The sequence below is a fragment of the Trachurus japonicus genome, chromosome 14, assembly GCF_045865225.1.
Source record: "Trachurus japonicus isolate A0001 chromosome 14, Traja_1.0".
NCBI classification, from domain to species: Eukaryota; Metazoa; Chordata; class Actinopteri; order Carangiformes; family Carangidae; genus Trachurus; species Trachurus japonicus.
Window position 1 is genome coordinate 8,143,154 of NC_140920.1, and position 19,287 is coordinate 8,162,440.

The following is a 19,287-nucleotide window of genomic DNA, read 5'->3' on the forward strand; positions in this document are numbered from 1 at the left end:
GTCTCCACTCAAATGTGTCCAGTCTCTCTCCCGCTTTTGCTCAGCTCTAGTAGCAAGCAACCCTATTTTGTTAATTAGCTGTTGCTCAATTGAAAGGCTTTGGGCTAGCATTTGCTCACCTAAGCTTGTGCTAACTCACTAGGCTAAACACAGCAGAGCCGTGCCAAGCCGGGCCGGGCCACACCAGACTAAATGGTTTTCCACATTGGTTGTAGCTCCACTGGTTTGACCTGCTTTCATCTAAATTCCTGCTCATTGATGTCACAGCAGCACTAGCCCACAGCAGTGTTTTAGCACAACTTAGGTTTTCACTGAAAAAAAAAACCAGTCTGACAGAGCAGACCATGGTGTACACAAGTACTACAACATCTGTCTGTGTTTGTGTGTGTTTGTTTGTTTGTTGTACTCTATTTATACACAGAGGTCACATATTCTGTATGATTAGGCTGTAGTACTGCTCTTTCCTGTATTACAATACAAATGCCTTTCATTGTGAATGAAAAGACTTCCTGCTGATCCCAGAATAGATGACAGACAGATGGTAGAGAGTTTTCTAGCCACGTAAATCTGTCTAAAACTATTGTGTAATAATAAGAGAGAGGGATAGTCCCTCTTCGCTGCTGTATGTGTAGACACGTCCTGGTCAGGTTTCGAGAGATTAGAGGATTGATGTAAAGAAAAGTCAGATGATTGATTCACATGGTCTTAAATCTTTGAAGCACTAAACACACATAACAGGGTCTTGATATTGTAACAAAAGAAGACACCTCTTCTTGTTTCGAATCCAATATGTTCATTTGAAGAACAAATGGTAGCTTTTTATTGTGTTTTGATTAAACAAACTGTTGCTAGTCAATACTGAAGCAGATGTATTCAGGGTCTAAAGTATAATCTCTGTGGTGGGCCTTTTCTCTCCCTTTGGTGCTTGCATAAATGTTGCCTCAGTAAACAAAGCGTCTGTACTGGACAATGGCAACGATAAGCAAACATTTCAGTCTTTCCAGCTCACAGTAACAGTACAGTAAAGTTACAATTATATGGCAGTATAACAAAGGTTAAGCAAAAGAAAAAAACAATCAAATTAACAATAAAAGAAAAAAAAATTTTCATTCATTGAACATTTCTGTATGTTCATTAATGATATACAATTTTTCTTGTTTGTAATAAAATTAAGAGACTTAAAATAATACTCAACTTTAATCAAAAACAACTTAAATGATGGTGAAGAATTCTGAAATTTGCATTTATGGTTATGAAATTTCCCCAATAAAATATAAAGGTTTACTATAATACGTACTTTATTTTCTTTGAATTCAAAAGAGGCATGAAAGCTTCAGCTATGTTACTGTACTGTACTGTATGATGTCACCCATTGTAGCAGTGTAAAAAAAAAAAAATGTCACAGCTTGCTTCAGATCAGTCTTCAGCTCTTTCCTCATAGCTGGTAGCAGCAACACTTGTTCTGTGAAGTCATTTATCGCAATGTCATTGAAAGCGGACCAGGTTACTCGCTGGTGAAGGAATGTGGGTGGGTCGTCGTGTGGCTGTGGGAAGGGTGTGACCGGCTGCCATTGATAAAAGGTGTTCCCATTTCGTTGAGCAGTTCCTGGAACTGTGGTTTGTGTTTGCTGATTAGGCCCTGAAGCTAAGCTGAAGAAGCTACTTTTTTTTTTTTGGAGGGTAGAGCCACCTTTTATCATTATAACAAGCGTCATGATTAGCACTCGCCACCAAACATTGGTCAGTTGTGGCTGCGGCTGCGTCTGGCTAGACTCCCTGGCAGAAGTCCAACCTGTGTTGTTCACACAAAATCTACACTCATAGCATTCGAATCAGGGGACCACGAACAAAGAAGCGGCTAACCTTCGTGGCTACTGTCAGTACTTTCCATTAGAGCACAGATTTAGTTTTTGTTTCAATGTGTACAGTAGTAGTAACTTGGTTGAAATAATGTCAAAACAAAGATGCCATTCCAATATTTTTTACCCCATAAGACTGAACTGTACAACAGCCATGATCTCAAGGTGTTGCACCAGATAATAGTAGTAGGTTAATAATCATGCAACGTCTGTGAAAAATGTGCTGTATAACTGATCGATTGTGAAAGTAGGGGAAGTTGCAACAGCAATACGTGGCCTATGGGAAATGTTTCTGGTAGTTTCATTTCCTTCAGGCTTTTACTTCACAACAGCGTGGCCATTTTCAATTGATTAGCAGGAAAGACACTGGAGCCTCTGTACTAATTATATTTTATCATGTGCTATGTCAAGTGGTATTGTTGAGTGGTAGTTTGATATGATATGAATTGTAACCATGGTTTGTTCTTGTACGAGACTGAGCCTTGACAGCGCTCAGATCTGTTGTGGCTTTGCCCGTCACTGTGGCTGCGTTCGTTCATTTGGTAGGTAGGTAGTGCTCTGTCAGAGTTGGTGTGCAGCAGGCAGGACGCCCTGTTTCCAGCCTTGGCAGTAAAACGGGCTGCAGAGCTTACTGGTGTTATGTGCTGCAAAGCAGTTCACCTACGGTCCCAGCCTTTTTTCTTTTTTTTTTTACTCAAGTTGAAACTGTTAATGTCCTGTATCGGATTGCTATAATTGTGCTGCAACACCAGCAAGTCTGAGAAACAAGAGGGTGTACTGAAACTAGTGTTTTCGTCTCATTTAGCTTGACATCACACAACATTAAAGTCCCCCCTAAACCAGAAATTGACTTCTTATTAATAAATTATTAATGTCAAATTGTAGTGTTTGGGTTCTGCTACAAGACATTTCAGCAGCGAAGTTGCTAATGCAGCACACCACAACTGAGCATTTTTTAGTTTGAAAAAATGCAGTTTCAAAGCCAGAGTATGAAAAAGTTGGATTCAGTTTTTCAGCACCCAGTCAGGTTTAATACGTCAGAAGAATCCCTAGCAACCAATCCCGTAGATTTTTTCTGCATCTCATTTGTTGTCTCACTTGTTCACAGATGTGTTTTTAGCCTCTTGGAGAGTTTTTTTTTAAACAACATTTTTGTGGGAAAGCAATTTTAATCAAAAACTAGTCATAGCAGAGCATTTCTCCAATTTTAAAGTGCATCTTTAGGGAGACTTTAAAGTAAAAATGAGAATGTGGCAAATTTGCACTCATGTACAGTAGCGACAAAGTCTTGACGACTAACTGCAGCTCAGCAAAATGCAATTATTTGGAAGAATAAGTCGGACCACATAAGTTGCTGGTAGTCTGCAGCAGTGTGACTCCAGTGTTGTGTAATATGGTTGTAGTTTCCTCTCTGGCCCATGTTGTTCTGAGACCTTGGCGCTGGACGAGCTCTCCACCCAGCAGCCCAATGTTTCTCTCTTTCTCTGTGTCTCTCTGGCTGTTGTGATGAGCTCCATGTGTCCAAAGAGCTGCTCAGTGTCAGGCTGCGTGGTGGTGACCTCATTGGCTGGCTGTGGTAGCGCCAAGCAGCTGAGCAGAGAGTCAAAGCTTTCTTATTGGAAACTGGGCTTGTTTGGTCTGCAACTGATATTTTAATGAGGTCTTTGTTGAAATGAATCATTGATAATATCCATAATATGAAAAAAAGAACCTGGATCTCACCAGCACTCCTGCAACACTTGAGTCACTTCCTGTATGTAGTCTGGCATCTAAGTTTATTTCTCTACCAAATTTATTTTGCCAAATAATTCCCCCAGCTGCTGTGGGTTAACACTCACATACACCACTTCCTCTCAAATGACACACTGAATGGGTGATTATTAGAGCTGCAACAATTCATCGGGTGGTTTTGAGTGATTTTATGCAAGTATGGAATTTAAAAATGGAAACTATTGTATGGAAATATATTTATCTTAATACTTATATGGGTTTGGTCTTATCTGAAGTTATTTGGGTTCATTATTTTGTTTATTTTGCACTATTGTACCTTGCTACAATCTCCTGGAAATTATTCGGTTGCATAATGGCATACCCATTCAGAATAATCAAATACAAATGATAAATTGCATGCTTTTTTTTATATTATGCAGACATCTATTTACTTAAATATCACAAATTATTTGAATTTTTATACCGAGAAGTCTGGAAATTAGGGTCTGGAAAAGTATTAAATTTGGAAATTTCAAGTGTGTAGGAACCCTGTTTAGAAAAAAAAAGTCAAAATTCTCTGATTTCAGCTTCTTAAATGTGAATATTTCTGGTTTCTTTCTTCCTTTATGACCATAAACTTGAGTATCTCTTTGGTTTGTGGACAAAACAACGCGTCATCTTGTAGTTTGGGAAACACTGGTTGACATTTGTTAAACATTTTATTGACCAAATAACTAATCGATTAATTGTTTAAATAATCAACAGATGAATCCATAATGAAAATAAACGTTATTTGCAGCCTTAGTGATTACGGCCTTGATTGATCTCAATGTTATCGTTGCTAATCATGTTTTATTTAACCGCAGCTGTCGGTATAGGCCGTTTCCACTGATCTTAACTTGACTCTTGTCTTTTTTCTTCTCCCAAAGCTCCAAAATTTAGGGATCAATCCGGCCAACATCGGCTTCAGCACCCTGACCATGGAGTCGGACAAATTCATCTGCATCCGGGAGAAGGTGGGCGAGCAGACTCAGGTGGTCATCATTGATATGGCGGACCCCAATACACCTATCCGCAGGCCGATCTCCGCCGACAGCGCCATAATGAATCCAGCCAGCAAGGTCATTGCACTTAAAGGTAAGGCGTTTTTTTTTGGAATTAACGCAAGATGTTGTTTCTCAAAAATATATAGTGTAGGTGTTATCAGGAAAACTATTATATACTATTGTACTAGTGTTGTATTTCAACTAAACCCCTGTAAGGGACCTGCAGCATTCAATTCTGACATGTTTGTTTACTATTTCAACAGTATTCATTTGATAATTAAAAGTATTTCAAAAATATCTCCATCTATTTATGTCCATACACATTCAGCTATTTTAGTTTTTCCACTATGAAGTAGTTTTTACTGGCCAATATGTATGTTTTTTCCAAACATTTGTCCTGTAGATATTCAAAATAGCATATTTTTATTCTTTTTGTTCAGCATCCATGATTGCTTTGACTTTTTTGTTGTTTTGTTTTTGTCTTTTCTATGTTCCTTTTTTTTTCTTTTTTCTTTTTTTTTTACTTTACTGCTTTCTTATCTGTTTGCAGACGGTGAGTTGAAATTTAACTACTTCACTGTGGAAGTAAAATCCTGTTTTCAAGACAGTATTTATGGACAAATTGGATACCTGAAATTATTTTCACATGAAGAAAAAGAAAGAAAAAAGGCTAAAATTAGCATCAGCATACACACTACATTGATTAATGCTGGTGGCCTAAATCTAATCTAAACTTAGGTTTTCATACATTTCTGTAATATAAGATGATTGTTTGGAAATTTTCCAACAACTACACCACTGAAAATCTTTCTTTGTAAACAGGATTTAGCTTCCACAGCCTTATAGCTTGCTGGCATCCATCATTTTTATTATATGTACAAGTGATTTAGAACCCATTTTACATGTGCCAATACTATGGGTGAAAAATAATTTCATTTTAATTTACATGTCTCCTCAATTTCCATTTTGAAATCCATGTTTTCTTCCATCTGTGTGAAGTTGTAATTACCCAAACCTGTTGTTTCACCTGTTCCGCTGCTGTCTTTCATGTTTATTAATTTCAGTGACAAACTTATTTTCTTATGGTTCTCTGTGCTAAGGACTGGACATCTGCTTTTGCTCCTCCTGGTAGAGACTTAGTACGCTCACTTTGTAGGCTGTGTGGGATAGCAGCAGCAGCTTTGATTTTTACTTCACATGCTCCTGGTGTTGCTCTTCTCTATCTGATGTAGCTCAAGAAGCCTAGTGAGCGTAGTCCGGAGAAGGAAATTTTGAAGCCTGATTGTCAGAGTGTAAAATTTAGGAGAGTAGGTTTAGATTTGAAAGAGTTAAGGAGCACTTTTCAGCTTTTCAGCAGAGCCCAACGCTCTTGTGTATCCATCTGTCTGTGTTCAGCTCTTGGCCTTTTACCCTTTCCAAATATTACAATAACATTTTAAGAGCCAAACGGGTTGTGTTTTAGTTTTTTTTGGACAACGTATTCCCCTTTGGTGCAATGAAACCAGTCCTTCAGGTTTTCTTGTAAATTAACTATACAACTTTGATTGCTTAAAATGGTTTATCCCAGCTAATTTTACTTTAATGACTAGTGAAAACCACTAATCAGACTTGAATGTCTTGATTTCAGTTGAATATACCAATAGTTCACTGGTTGATTTTAATCTTTTTCACTAATGAATTAGGAGGAATCAACAAGTAAATCAATGTAATTCTTGTTACTCGGGCATTTTGAGGTGGTGAGGTAAAAAAAAAAAGAAAAGAAACTGTGACATTATCTTTCTTTGTGTGGAACTGGCTCTCCTCATGTTAGGTGTATTTGTTAAAAGTAGTCAACATTTAACAACCTCTCTTTGCTGACTGCCCTCTCTACTGAGGATGTGGTACAATGTGCAGTTATAAACTCAACTTTTATAGAGTTTCAAGCTCCATTGCTGACAAACATGTGACATCCAACATGAGTTAGTACAGATTTTGTCTAAAAGTTATTGTCTTCTATGCTGCAGGGATTAGGACGGTGGATCTCCACAGTTTGATTTGTGTAGCTTAGCTCAGACATGGATAGATACCCAATAAATAAAAACAGTTGCACTTCAACAATTCACATTTCCTCATCACTCACAGCAAACATGAACTTGTGGTGAGTTGTTGTGAATTTTTACAACTATGTAAAGAGGAACAGGCAGCTCAGTTGAGCATTTGCAGCTGTGGAGAGCTTCATATTCATATTATTCACATAGGCTGTTTGTAGTATAGGACCTGTCTATTCCTTTAGAAACTATGCAGTGTAAAGTCAGAGTAGACCGACCACCTCCTCCCTCTTTTCCACCGCCACTGTCGTCCCTGCTCAGTCTACCATAATGATGATTCTCAGCCGACCTCGTCATGTGACTCAGTGTCAAGCCTTGACCTTTTCACGTAACCACGTCTTAAGGATCGACACAATGCGCACACACACTTCCAACAACTGATCATTATTGAGTTTTACAAAAAAAAGAAAATTCCTCTTTTTTGCTTGCTCTTTAAATTTTGGCTGCCGCTGCAAGTGGTCCAGTCGCCACACCGCTTTTATTGTTCTGATTACATGGCTCCGTGATGGCAAAAATGATCTTGACGGTTGTGCTAACGCATTGGTCTTTGCTTTTTTTTCTTACTTTGTTGATGAGTATTAAATAATGAACAAACAAGGAAGTCACACTGCTTCATAATAAAGCTTTAGCTCACTAAATTAACCTGAACTAATAAAACAAAACAAAAAAAAATGCAGGTGAGTGAACCATTTTTAAACATTTAGTCTCTGGTCTGTTATCCAGACATCACATAATATATTTAACTTCAATTGTAGATAATCAACCATAATCATCATTGGAAACCTTTTTCTGTGACTCATGTCTTAAAGCACCTCTTCCCCTTACTGTAATTGTGCGTCTACGTGTACGTATGTTCAACAGTTTGACTATTTGGCTCAGATGCAGATGTGTTGGCCTTTTTTGTGAGTTGTTTGTTGCTTCTACTCTCTGTCTGCTTTTATTTCTCTATGAAGGCTGTTGTTCATTTGACGGGGTGGGCCAAGTAGTCGGATAAAACAATACATGACACGTACTGAGTACATTTATTTATTCAACATCTTTAAGGAGCTGTGGTCAGCTTAGTTACATGTGTGTAGCCTATATATTGATTTTTTAATGACTTGTGCTAAGGAGGTATGCATGTACGTAATCTCACTCTCACAGACCACGAGGAGCACCTGTAACTCTGTCTCTCAGTCTTGGATTGTTCATTTTAAAGGGATAGTTCAACATTTTAGCAAATTGGCCCATTGCCATAATCTCTATGGTCATAGCAGTAGGTTCGTTACTGCGAGCTGCTCAGAGCTACGCTACGGAGGCTAATGGGATTTCTTGGTTTCCCTCATCACACTCATCAAATATACAATCCAACAACTCCAAAACGCTCTGGTGGACAAGTTGTGACCTGCACATTCACCACGCTATGAGATAATAACAAAACGTTACGAGACAGAGTTGTTTTAGAGGCAAATGCAGCGACTGCTTGATGAAAAACTGCCCCCGACGGGAACGCACATCAGCAGTTTTGCATGAATTTACCTCTAAAACAACTCTGTCTGGTAACGTTCTGTTATTATCTCATAGCGTGGTGAATGTGCAGGTCACAACTTGTCCACCAGAGCGTTTTTGGAGTTGTTGGATTGTGTATTTGATGAGTTTGATGAGGGAAACCAAGAAATCCCATGAGCCTCTGTAGCGTAGCTCTGAGCAGCTTGCGGCTCTGCTCCGCCGTTCTAAAAATAGCTTGCACCAACAATTAAAGGTAACGAACCTACTGCTATGACTATAGCGATTATGGCAATGGGCCAATTTGCCAAAATGTTGAACTATCCCTTTAAGTCAATACACAATGAAAACAACTTTTTACCGACAAATCAAAATTCATCTTACAGTAGGCAACTCTGCAGTCACGTGTTCTTATTGGCTTATCAATTTGTAATATAGCATTTTGATTAGAAAAATTGACTTGCTTGACGTACAAATAATTTATTCCTTATTCTGTGACACCTCATGTAGCCTCCCAGGAGGTCAAAACTTTTTTAAATTCACTTGCATTTTTTGCTGTGTCTGTCTCACTACACTTCATACAACACGATTTCCGACTACAGCATGTATGGCATCCCCTATCTATCCGTCATGGCGTCGTTGCTCGATGACCTCTGTCCCATGACTTATCAATATTTTCAAATTTGAATCTCCTCTTTTTCTGTTAAAATTTGGTGTGGTCACTTTTCCTATCAGTATGTGTGTTTCTAGACATCCTGTCAGAAACTATAACATTCGTCTTGGGGCCCGGCTCCTGTCCTCCATTTCTCCCTCCCTCTTTTAGCCGCCAAAACCCTTCAGATCTTCAACATCGAGATGAAGAGCAAGATGAAGGCGCACACCATGACGGACGATGTCACCTTCTGGAAGTGGATCTCCCTTAACACAGTTGCACTTGTGACTGACAACGCCGTCTACCACTGGAGCATGGAGGGTGACTCACAACCCGTCAAAGTCTTTGACCGCCACTCCAGCCTGGCTGGCTGCCAGATCATCAACTACCGCACTGACGCCAAGCAGAAATGGCTCCTGCTCATTGGTATCTCAGCCCAGGTAATTCGTTGTTCAGACCAAACATGAGGTAACCTGTTGGCTTTCATACGTATCCTCAGCTAAGCAGGAGCTCTACCTAAAAAAACAACAACAACAAAAAAAACCCTTCACACAGGGTATCCGCGGGGTCTTGAAAAGTATTAAATGGTGATAAATCAATTTTGGGAAAACTAATACCCTTAAAAAGTATTAAAAAGTATTTTCACAACATTATAAAGTCTTAAATTTTGAAGGTATTTTTTCTGAATTAGCTGTCCAAGAGTTTGAGTCCTAAAAAACATTGTAAAAGTGTGTGAATTTATTCATTTTATTAAAAAACAAAGATGAACCGGTACATGAAAAAGAAAAGAAGATTGTTGTTTTTGTTTTTTGAGAGTGGAGCAATGTTTTTTTTTTATAAACTCTGCCTTTGATTTATTATCCTTGAATTATGTTGTATCATAGTGGTCTATAGTCTTTATCACAAACTAAAACTGTTATTACGTTAAAAGTGTCACTGATGTAAATGGTTACAGCTTGAAGTGGCGGTGAGGTATTAAAAAATATTGAGAAGGTCTTGAAAAAGTCTTAAAAAGGTATTAGAATTAACTTCAAGATTCCTGTATATACCCTGTCACAGCTTGTAAACGTAGTGTGACGCATTTTGGGGAGGCAAAACATCTCAAACGCTGGTTAGCATGTTGTAACAGTCTGTTTTTGCAAGAATGGATGAGGGAAACGCAAATTTTAGTGAATGTCAAGTACTCTCACTCTCCGAGACCGTGAGTATTATTTTAAAAAGTTGATTCTGACTAATGGGACGACATTCACCGACCCCTACACTCTCACTCACCGGATGGACGATTTGACAAGACTGCCCAGCGTGCCGTGAATGTCAGAATCCCCAAAACTATGATTTAACTTAATGTAATTTCAGACGGTCACAGTTTAGTCTAACCCATAACATTATCCAGGCTGAAACCGATGATGCATTAGATATTAATATTACTCTGATATGAAGTGTGAGCTCCAATCCTTTCGTCTAATCGTGTTCCACCAAAGTCTTCTACGGTTTCTATGACTGGCAGTGGCTGGTATGCAATAAAACATCAAGTTTGTTTTTTTGCTTTTGCGGTTTACACAGCAAGACAGCATTTTCGCAAGTAACAGTGACAGTGTTCGCCTCAAGCTTCCCTTTGTTTGTCCTCCAGCTATCGTACATCACAGTGACGTAGGCAATGAAGGGGTCTATACAGTATAACAATGGTAAATGTGCATATTTATGAGCACTGCTTTGCCTTTTTCAGCAAAATCGGGTGGTGGGAGCCATGCAGCTCTACTCTGTCGACAGAAAAGTCTCCCAGCCCATCGAAGGCCACGCTGCCAGCTTTGCCCAGTTCAAGATGGAGGGAAATACAGAGGAATCGACTCTGTTCTGCTTCGCCGTCAGAGGCCAAGCTGGAGGAAAGGTAAAAGAATGTTAAAAGTGTGAGACGATACATAGGAAAACCCTCTCCGAGTCAGTTTTTCACTCATGTTTTTTTCTCTCTTTGATGCAGTTGCACATCATTGAAGTCGGGACTCCACCAACTGGCAACCAGCCGTTTCCAAAGAAAGCAGTGGATGTGTTTTTCCCTCCAGAAGCCCAGAATGACTTCCCTGTGGCTATGCAGGTATGTTTCCACAGTTCAACATCTGCCGCAGACAAAGCAGGATAAGTCCTCCTGACTGATTATAAACTATCACTCACACTTGTCATAAAATCCACACAAAACATACATTTAATAAATTCTAATGTTGCTTCAAGATGATGTGAGAAACTGAACGATTTTTTTTAACATTACTGGACTCGCCATCATTGTATGTTTTCTTCTTTTTATTTTCATCAATGACAGATAAGCTCCAAGCAAGATGTTGTTTTCCTTATTACCAAATATGGCTACATCCACTTGTACGATCTGGAGACGGGCACCTGCATCTACATGAACCGCATCAGCGGAGAAACGATCTTCGTCACGGCTCCACATGAGGCCACGTCAGGCATCATCGGGGTCAACAGGAAGGGACAGGTAAAAATGTCAACCAGTGCTCACCCTGTGCGCTCACAGAAATGATAGTGATCTTTATCATGGCTCCCTGAGTCAAGTATAATTTCACTGATGAAATTTGAAGGGATAGTTCAACATTTTGGCAAATTGGCCCATTGCCATAATCCTTATAGTTTTAAGTACGGTAGGTTCGTTACCTTTAATTGTCGGTTTAAGCTATTTTTAGAACGGCAGAGCAGAACCGTGAGCTACTCAGAGCTACGCTATGGAGGCTCATGGGATTTCTTGGTTTCATCAAACTCATTAAATACACAATCCAACAACTCCAAAACGCTCTGGTGGACAAGTTGTGACCTGCACATTCACCACACTATGAGATAATAACAGAACATTACCAAACAGAGTTGTTTTAGAGGTAAATTCATGCAAAACCGCTGATGCACGTTCCTGTCGGGGGCAGTTTTTCACCAAGCAGTCTCTGCATTTGCCTCGAAAACAACTCTGTCTGGTAACGTTCTGTTATTATCTCATAGCGTGGTGAATGTGCAGGTCACAACTTGTCCACCAGAGTGTTTTGGAGTTTGCGTATTTGATGAGTTTGATGAGGGAAACCAAGAAATCCCAGTAGCCTCCGTAGCGTAGCTCTGAGCAGCTCGACAATTACAGGTAACGAACTTACTCCTAAAACTATAGGGATTATGGCAATGGGCCAATTTGCAAAATAATGAACTATCCCTTTAATATTCTTCCTATCACACAACCAGAGCAAATCCATGTCTCAATTACTGTATTTAACCCTAATGTCATCAGTAATCACATGACCAGTTAAATCTGTCACTGTATTGAATGTAAACATGCGCAACATCAAACATCAGCAGCTGCGTAGGGCAATAACAGTGTCTTCCTTGTTTGTCTATCATCATTAGGCAAGCCCAGACTTTTTGCCAGGACGCATTATAAATAATCCAAAGTGTAGTGTTTCACACAGAGAGCGGAGAGAGAGAGAAGGGGCTGGGTCTTACTGCTTTTGTAAAAGCTGAACCAGAGAAGAGAACTGGATCCAGCCAGCTGATGAATAATGTTCCAGCCAGGCCACACACCACATGAATTATTAAGTGCAGACAGGAAAGCTGATCTGAAGCAGTATACATGTTTTTTTCTTCCTGGTTTGATCAGAGTAGTGAAGAGAGCACTAGAGAAACGGACGACTATGTCAGCTGAAAATCTGCAGGATGTTACAGTGGTAGTTTTGTCAAAGTTTTTTGTCAAATTGTTGTTTTGTGGTATTACAGCAATCGGGTAAAAGTTAATGGTCAGCAATCTGGAAATGAATTAGTCATCCCGTCACTCCTGTTGCAACAGGCAAAATGTGTGGATTGTGTGGAGCTGCTTAGATTTATTTACAGAACTAAATGGTGGTTAACCACAGGGGTGTGCTGTCTTATCACTTTAGAGAGGAAAAAATCAATGCAGTCACAGTCGGATTCGGTGGTAAAGTTAAAATCCATGGACTTTTTTTTTTTTACCAATATCAGCTTCTCCTTCTTCTGACAACCTTGTGTCTGGTTTCCCATCCAGTGTTTTGTTTCCCCGCTGCCTTAAAGGACAATTCCGGGCAAATTCAACTCCGGGGCTGTATTTTCTTAACATTTTAGGTCTAAAAGAAGGAATCTGAAGATTTTCAGTTTAATTGCTTCTGTTTTGCGGTAGTTGCTGGGAGCAGATTGAAATTCTGCTGCTTAGGCTGTTTACATCCCTCAAAGCCGCAATGTTTTTCCACAGACAGCGTCAGATGTTCTACTCGAACATGCACCGAGAAGTTTGTTTACTTCAAGCAATGCGGGGACAGACACAACTACCGCAATTAAACTGAAAGTCTTCAGATTCCTTCTTTTACTGTGCGTTCACACCAAAAGCTTCCAAAGCGTCAAAACGCCGGAAGTCGTAGAGACGTCCTTCGGCAGCCTTTTTTTTCTTCTTTTTTTGTATTTCGGCTCCCCAGTGACCAGCGCGATCGAACTTTGATGTCAGTCGCGTGACGAGCGACCAAAGCGGCTGAAAATATTTGCCGTTTTGGGAGGTGTCTTGTCTGAAGCCCACCCTCGAGCGTTTTTGACGCTTTGGAAGCTTTTGGTGAGAACGCACAGTTAGACCTAAAAATGGTAGGAAAATACAGCCCTGAGTTGAATTTGCCCCGGAATTGTCCTTTAACTGATCTTCAAACTTCGCAGCACCTTTCTGTGTGTTCAAGTCTGAGTGTCAGGATGCCTGATACCATGACTCAGCCTGGGCAGAGTGCATGTGTGTGTGTGTGTGTTAGACCTGATCTCACATTGAAACCTAATGATGATCGCTGCAGAGGAACCACTGGCTGCACACAAACCACAGAGAGGGACAGAAGAGGTGGAGAAAGAAAGCGATAGAAGCCAGAGGGAAGGGGAGGAGGGGAGAAAAAACAAGGCCCACCACCACCTACATATATTAGCACATGATGTGAAGTGGGAGGCACAGCCTGGTGCCCTCAATCCTCTTAGTGTTGGTCCTCCCATCCAGTCAAATCTCCACCTTATCTTCCACGTCACCAGCATGACAGAGACCTGTGATGTCTGCCCTGCAATGTTACTACCATGTGTGTGTGTCTGTGTGTCTGTGTGTGTGTCTGTGTGTCTGTGTGTGTGTCTGGGCTCGTGTATCACTTGATACTGCAGCTCATGTGTCATCTGACGTGCAGCAGGCAGCAGCGCTCTCTTGTTAAGAACATCTGTGCTGGCAAGTTGCTCTGTTTTTTCCGTCCAGGCTCTGATGATCGTTGTATTTCAAGGGACTGGAGTATTACATTTTTATTTTATTTGTTTTTGCCTGATACATTTAATACAGCTCCATGTTTTGTCATTCAAGTATTAACCTAAATGATTGGAGCTTTTCAACAACGTCTTCTCTTGCTTTCATTCACAATTTTCTGTTTATTTTCATTCCTATATCCGCTATACTAAGTGGACCACAGAACCTATTTTTACTCCTTCTCTTCTTTTCTGTCCATTTTCTATTACAACTACATCTAATTAGTCCACCCACCACATCATAATAGCTAACCCTTTAGCGGCAGGAAGAATGAGGTCTATTCACCCATGTTAAAAGCCGGGGTAACTGACCTGCTGGGCTTGTTTGTAGAAGGGCCAACACTGGTGGCCTTTCTCCTCAGACCCCTCCCCTCTCCTCCGTCCTGCTCTTTCATTCCACTCGTTCTCCTTTTTCTCTCCGCTGCCAGATCGCTCACAAAAGCTATGCGTTACACTGACCCGCTAATAATATATTTGCATTCAGCAGCCGCAACCCGAGGCCAGACAGAGTTTAATGGAGTTAAATAAATGCTGTTGTTGGCCACAGTTGAATTCAGCTGAGCTTATTTCTGGCATAGGAGGACGTGAATTAGGAAATGTGTTGATTAATTGCAGTGTGGTCTAGATCTGTCTAACATGAGTTTAAATAAAATAGATCATTCATTAATTCTAATAATCTGTCTGGCCTTGATAAATGTTACGGGGAAGTGGAAATGGGGCATAGCATTAGACGAGCATAGTGTGTATACGTATATGATAGAGACCATGAAGGCAGATGGTTGACAAAAATAACGTGGCTGGTATGGCGATGTGAATGTGATATGCCTTACTTTGATCCGACAGATTGACTTGGAAACGATTGTTGCAACACCGTCTAATAGACAGACTTTAAACCAAACCCCCAAGTAAAATCAGTACAAGTTTCAGTGGCATTTTTCATCAGATTTATGCAAAAATAAGGATAAAAACCTGGCAGCATGCTCTGGCGCCCTTATCTGGTCTCTAATGTTAACGTACTGATTTGTTTTCTGTATTTCCCCCTGTGATACAGGTGCTGTCTGTGTGCGTGGAAGAGGAAAACATCATCCCCTACATCACCAACGTGCTGCAAAATCCAGATCTGGCTCTTCGCTTAGCTGTCCGCAACAACCTCGCCGGTGCTGAGGAGCTCTTCGCACGCAAATTCAACAACCTGTTTGCTGCTGGCAACTACTCAGAGGCTGCCAAAGTGGCTGCCAATGCACCAAAGGTATTCATGGGGTTATAATAAGTCATGCCTTTTTTTCTTTCCTCCCAATATTTATTTATTTTATTTGTTTAATTGTGTTTTTAACTGTGTTCTTAACTTTTTAACTGTGTTTTTAACTCTGTTTCCGATGAAATTTGTATCCTTCACGGTGAACCAAAAGCAATTTTCCACCATTGTGGATAGTAAAGATTTATTGTATTGCATTGTATTTAGTAGAGCTGCAACAATTAATCGATTAATTGAACAATAATTGATTATTAGATTAATCGTCAACTATTTTGATAATCAAATAATCAGTTGGAGTAGTTTTTTAAAGAAAAAACTGAGTTTCTCTTTGGTTTGTGGACAAAACAAGACATTTTAGGACGTCATCTTGTGGTTTGGGAAACACTGATTGACATTTTTCAACAATTTTTAACATTTAATTGACCAAACAAAATCGATTAATCGTTTAAATAATTGACAGGTTAATCGATAATGAAAATAATTGTTAGTTGCTGCCCTAGTATTTAGCACATAGCCTGAATAATATATCCACAGGACTGTTGTATCGGCGTATATTATACTCTCTACAGTCATTTGGATCTGTTCTCACCTTCGGTTGACCTTTCCCCTCTCAGGGTATCCTGCGTACCCCAGACACCATCCGTCGCTTCCAGAGCGTCCCCACTCAGCCGGGCCAGACCTCCCCGCTGCTGCAGTACTTTGGGATCCTTCTGGACCAAGGCCAGCTCAACAAGTTCGAGTCCCTGGAGCTGTGCAGGCCCGTCCTCCAGCAGGGACGAAAGCAGCTTCTGGAGAAGTGGCTGAAGGAAGACAAGGTATTGCAGATCTCTTATCTCGGCCTCCACTCACAGGAAGAGGCTTTTCCTGAGCTGCCCATTTGTTTACATGACGACTCCCTATTATCTTGGATCGCATTAGATCATCGTTATGTAAGGAATTTGTGAACTTTCCCAGAGAACTGTAACTGCAAGCGGAGGAATTGTGAATTGCATTTGATTGTTCTCTTATTTCATATTCAATAGGGGTGGGAAATCGATTTTTTTTTTTTTTTGAATTTTTTAAAATATTGTGCAATGTGCATTTGTTCGCCTTTTTTACATACAGAGAGTACAGGTTTAAGTTCACTTTATAATGGAGTATGTTAATTTACAGGGTCCTACAGTATTTGTGAGCAGATAAATGTTAAAAATGCAGACTAAAAATCGAGAGAATCGGCAATATTGTAGAATCGCAATTTAAATCGAATCGCCATCCAAAAAATCGTAGAAGAATCGAATCGTCCCAGCCCTAATATTCAGCATAAAATATTATGACACACATGGTGTTTTTTGTTTTTTCATGCTGATGTTTCTTGTCCTTGTTTCTAGTTGGAGTGCTCAGAGGAACTCGGTGACCTGGTGAAGGCTGTGGATCCCACCTTGGCCCTCAGCGTCTACCTCAGGGCCAATGTTCCCAACAAGGTCATTCAGTGCTTTGCCGAGACTGGCCAGTTCCCCAAGATCGTCCTGTATGCCAAGAAGGTATGTCAGCCTTAGCCGAGACGGTAATCTAGCTCTTTCACTGTTGCTAAATCCTGTCCTTTTAATTTAATTAATGGATTCAAACAATGTTTTTTTTTCCAGGTGGGCTACACTCCAGATTGGATCTTTCTGCTCAGGAATGTGATGCGGATCAACCCAGAACAAGGCCTGCAGTTTGCCCAGATGCTTGTCCAGGACGAGGAGCCACTGGCTGACATCACACAGGTCAGCTGAGGGGTGGAGGGATGGATGTTTTTATTAAGTACTTAGAGTACTTAGTAGTAGAACATGCTGGGTTGGGTCGTAGTTTGATCATTTCTCAAGAATAAACTTTGTGACCTTGTATGTCTCATACTAAAGTAACAAATTAACTTGAAATGACTCAAAACTTTCCCTCGAAGTTGGACAAAGTATTTTACTGAGTCACATGACATCTGTGAATTTCAGCTCTGTATCTCGTAGTATAAAGGAAATGCAGCTCTCGCTCTGCTTCCTGCCGCTGCAGACTCTCTGCACTGCAAATCACAGTCAACTGCTGACACAGCATCCCTAAAGTGCTGTACTAGCAGGTAACAGGAGTTTTTTTAAGAATAAAACATATTGCATCAGAGGCCGTCTTCGATCGTTGGAAGAGGAAATGTGTCATTTTCACCCAACTTCCTATTTACATTGACATAAAGCTTTAGAGAAGTGTGTGTGGCCTCCTCACATCTTTAATCTTGTCAGTGGTGCAGAACTCTATTAGACCAAGGCAGGAGTGTCGTGGCTGTAGTTTAGTAGTGCCTTTTATTTAATACAAAGCAAGGTTTTTTGACAAGTAATACTCTTGTCAGGGTTGTACCATGGTTTCCTCTTGTGTAACAATGTTTCTCTGTGTCTGTCCAGATCGTGGATGTGTTCATGGAGTACAACCTGATCCAGCAGTGCACCTCCTTCCTCCTGGACGCTCTGAAGAACAACAGACCCTCAGAAGGACCGCTGCAGACTCGCCTGCTGGAGATGAACCTCATGCACGCTCCACAGGTGGATAACATGGGCCAAAAGGAAATAGTTATCTAAAATTAATAAAGCTTGGAACTACTTATCTGACTTTTTTTTTTCTTTTTTGTTGCTCTGTGTCATGGATGCAGGTTGCAGATGCTATCCTGGGCAACCAGATGTTCACCAACTACGACCGTGCCCACATCGCTCAGCTGTGTGAGAAGGCTGGACTGCTGCAAAGGGCCCTGGAGCACTACACCGACCTGTACGACATCAAGCGTGCTGTGGTTCATACACACCTGCTCAACCCAGAGGTAAGCTTCACCAACTTTTCTCCTATTGTGAACTCAGCTTAAAGCTATAGTGCGTAACTTCTACGTGTCTGTGAATATCAGTTTCACCCAAGCCACTAGAGGAGATGATACAACGCTGATTAAGCCGTTCGGCTCCTCTAGCGCCTCGCGGTATTTTTCAGTATTTGTTATTTTTGTATTTACTGTCTTGGAGCGACATTCCCACGCTGGCGGACAGGAAATGACCGAAATGATGTGTTTTACTCGGTTTTACATGACAACGAGAAGGGAGGAGAGCGCTCCGCTGCTAGAAGCAACACGGCTATGAATGTAGCAGACTGGTGTTAGCCACATCGTTAGCCTAACAAGCAGTAACAAGGTTACAAGGTGTGTAGCCTGTGTTGCTGTGTGTAACTTACTGCGGGGAGTCTGTGTGCTTGTGACGAGCAGTGTGCGGCGAGTCGCGAGTGTTATAGTCCGTGACCAGCAGCATGTGGTGTGTTGCGAGTACGATGTGCATTGCCGGCCGTATCATTGTAATAACGCAGGAATCCTTTAGGGGGCGACAGAAGTTACACACTATAGCTTTAAACTAATATGTGCTCAAGTCTACAGCTGTGACCTAAATGGACATTTCCTTGTGCCCCTTTTCAGTGGCTGGTGAACTTCTTTGGCTCGCTGTCGGTGGAAGACTCCCTGGAGTGCCTCAGGGCCATGTTGTCGGCCAACATCCGCCAGAACCTGCAGATCTGTGTGCAGGTGGCTTCCAAGTACCACGAGCAGCTCACCACACAGGCCCTCACTGAGCTCTTTGAGTCTTTCAAGAGCTTTGAAGGTGAGAAGACGAAGACTTCCTTAAAGGCATTCAGATGCATTTGATTTACTTAAATCAAAGGGTCGTAGCAGCTAATGCAAACATTTGAAGTTCAAATGTTTTGTAAAATGGGACAGTCCATCAAAAATATTCCTGTATTCGCCTCGGAGCAGACACTAGATTAACGTTTAACTTGTCTCTCAATTTCAGTTATGCGGCTATTCTCCAGTCCCCTTGTACTTGGATAGATTTCCTCCTAACTAATCTGTTAGACAAGT

The 19,287-nt window shown here is 40.8% G+C and overlaps 1 protein-coding gene across 4 annotated transcripts in view; it reads left to right on the plus strand.

Annotated features, from left to right (window-relative positions):
- The window catches only part of cltca (clathrin, heavy chain a (Hc)), a 45,360-nt gene that overhangs the window by 6,785 nt on the left and 19,288 nt on the right, over positions 1 to 19,287 (plus strand). For all 4 annotated transcript variants that reach the window (XM_085797300.1, XM_085797302.1, XM_085797301.1 and 1 more), the window contains exons 2-13: positions 4,499 to 4,706; positions 9,011 to 9,279; positions 10,566 to 10,727; positions 10,818 to 10,931; positions 11,154 to 11,327; positions 15,198 to 15,395; positions 16,016 to 16,216; positions 16,769 to 16,921; positions 17,024 to 17,146; positions 17,807 to 17,944; positions 18,052 to 18,216; positions 18,850 to 19,030. In XM_085797300.1, the coding sequence (XP_085653426.1) occupies positions 4,499 to 4,706; positions 9,011 to 9,279; positions 10,566 to 10,727; positions 10,818 to 10,931; positions 11,154 to 11,327; positions 15,198 to 15,395; positions 16,016 to 16,216; positions 16,769 to 16,921; positions 17,024 to 17,146; positions 17,807 to 17,944; positions 18,052 to 18,216; positions 18,850 to 19,030 (2,086 nt within the window). The remainder of the gene's footprint in view (positions 1 to 4,498; positions 4,707 to 9,010; positions 9,280 to 10,565; positions 10,728 to 10,817; positions 10,932 to 11,153; positions 11,328 to 15,197; positions 15,396 to 16,015; positions 16,217 to 16,768; positions 16,922 to 17,023; positions 17,147 to 17,806; positions 17,945 to 18,051; positions 18,217 to 18,849; positions 19,031 to 19,287) is intronic.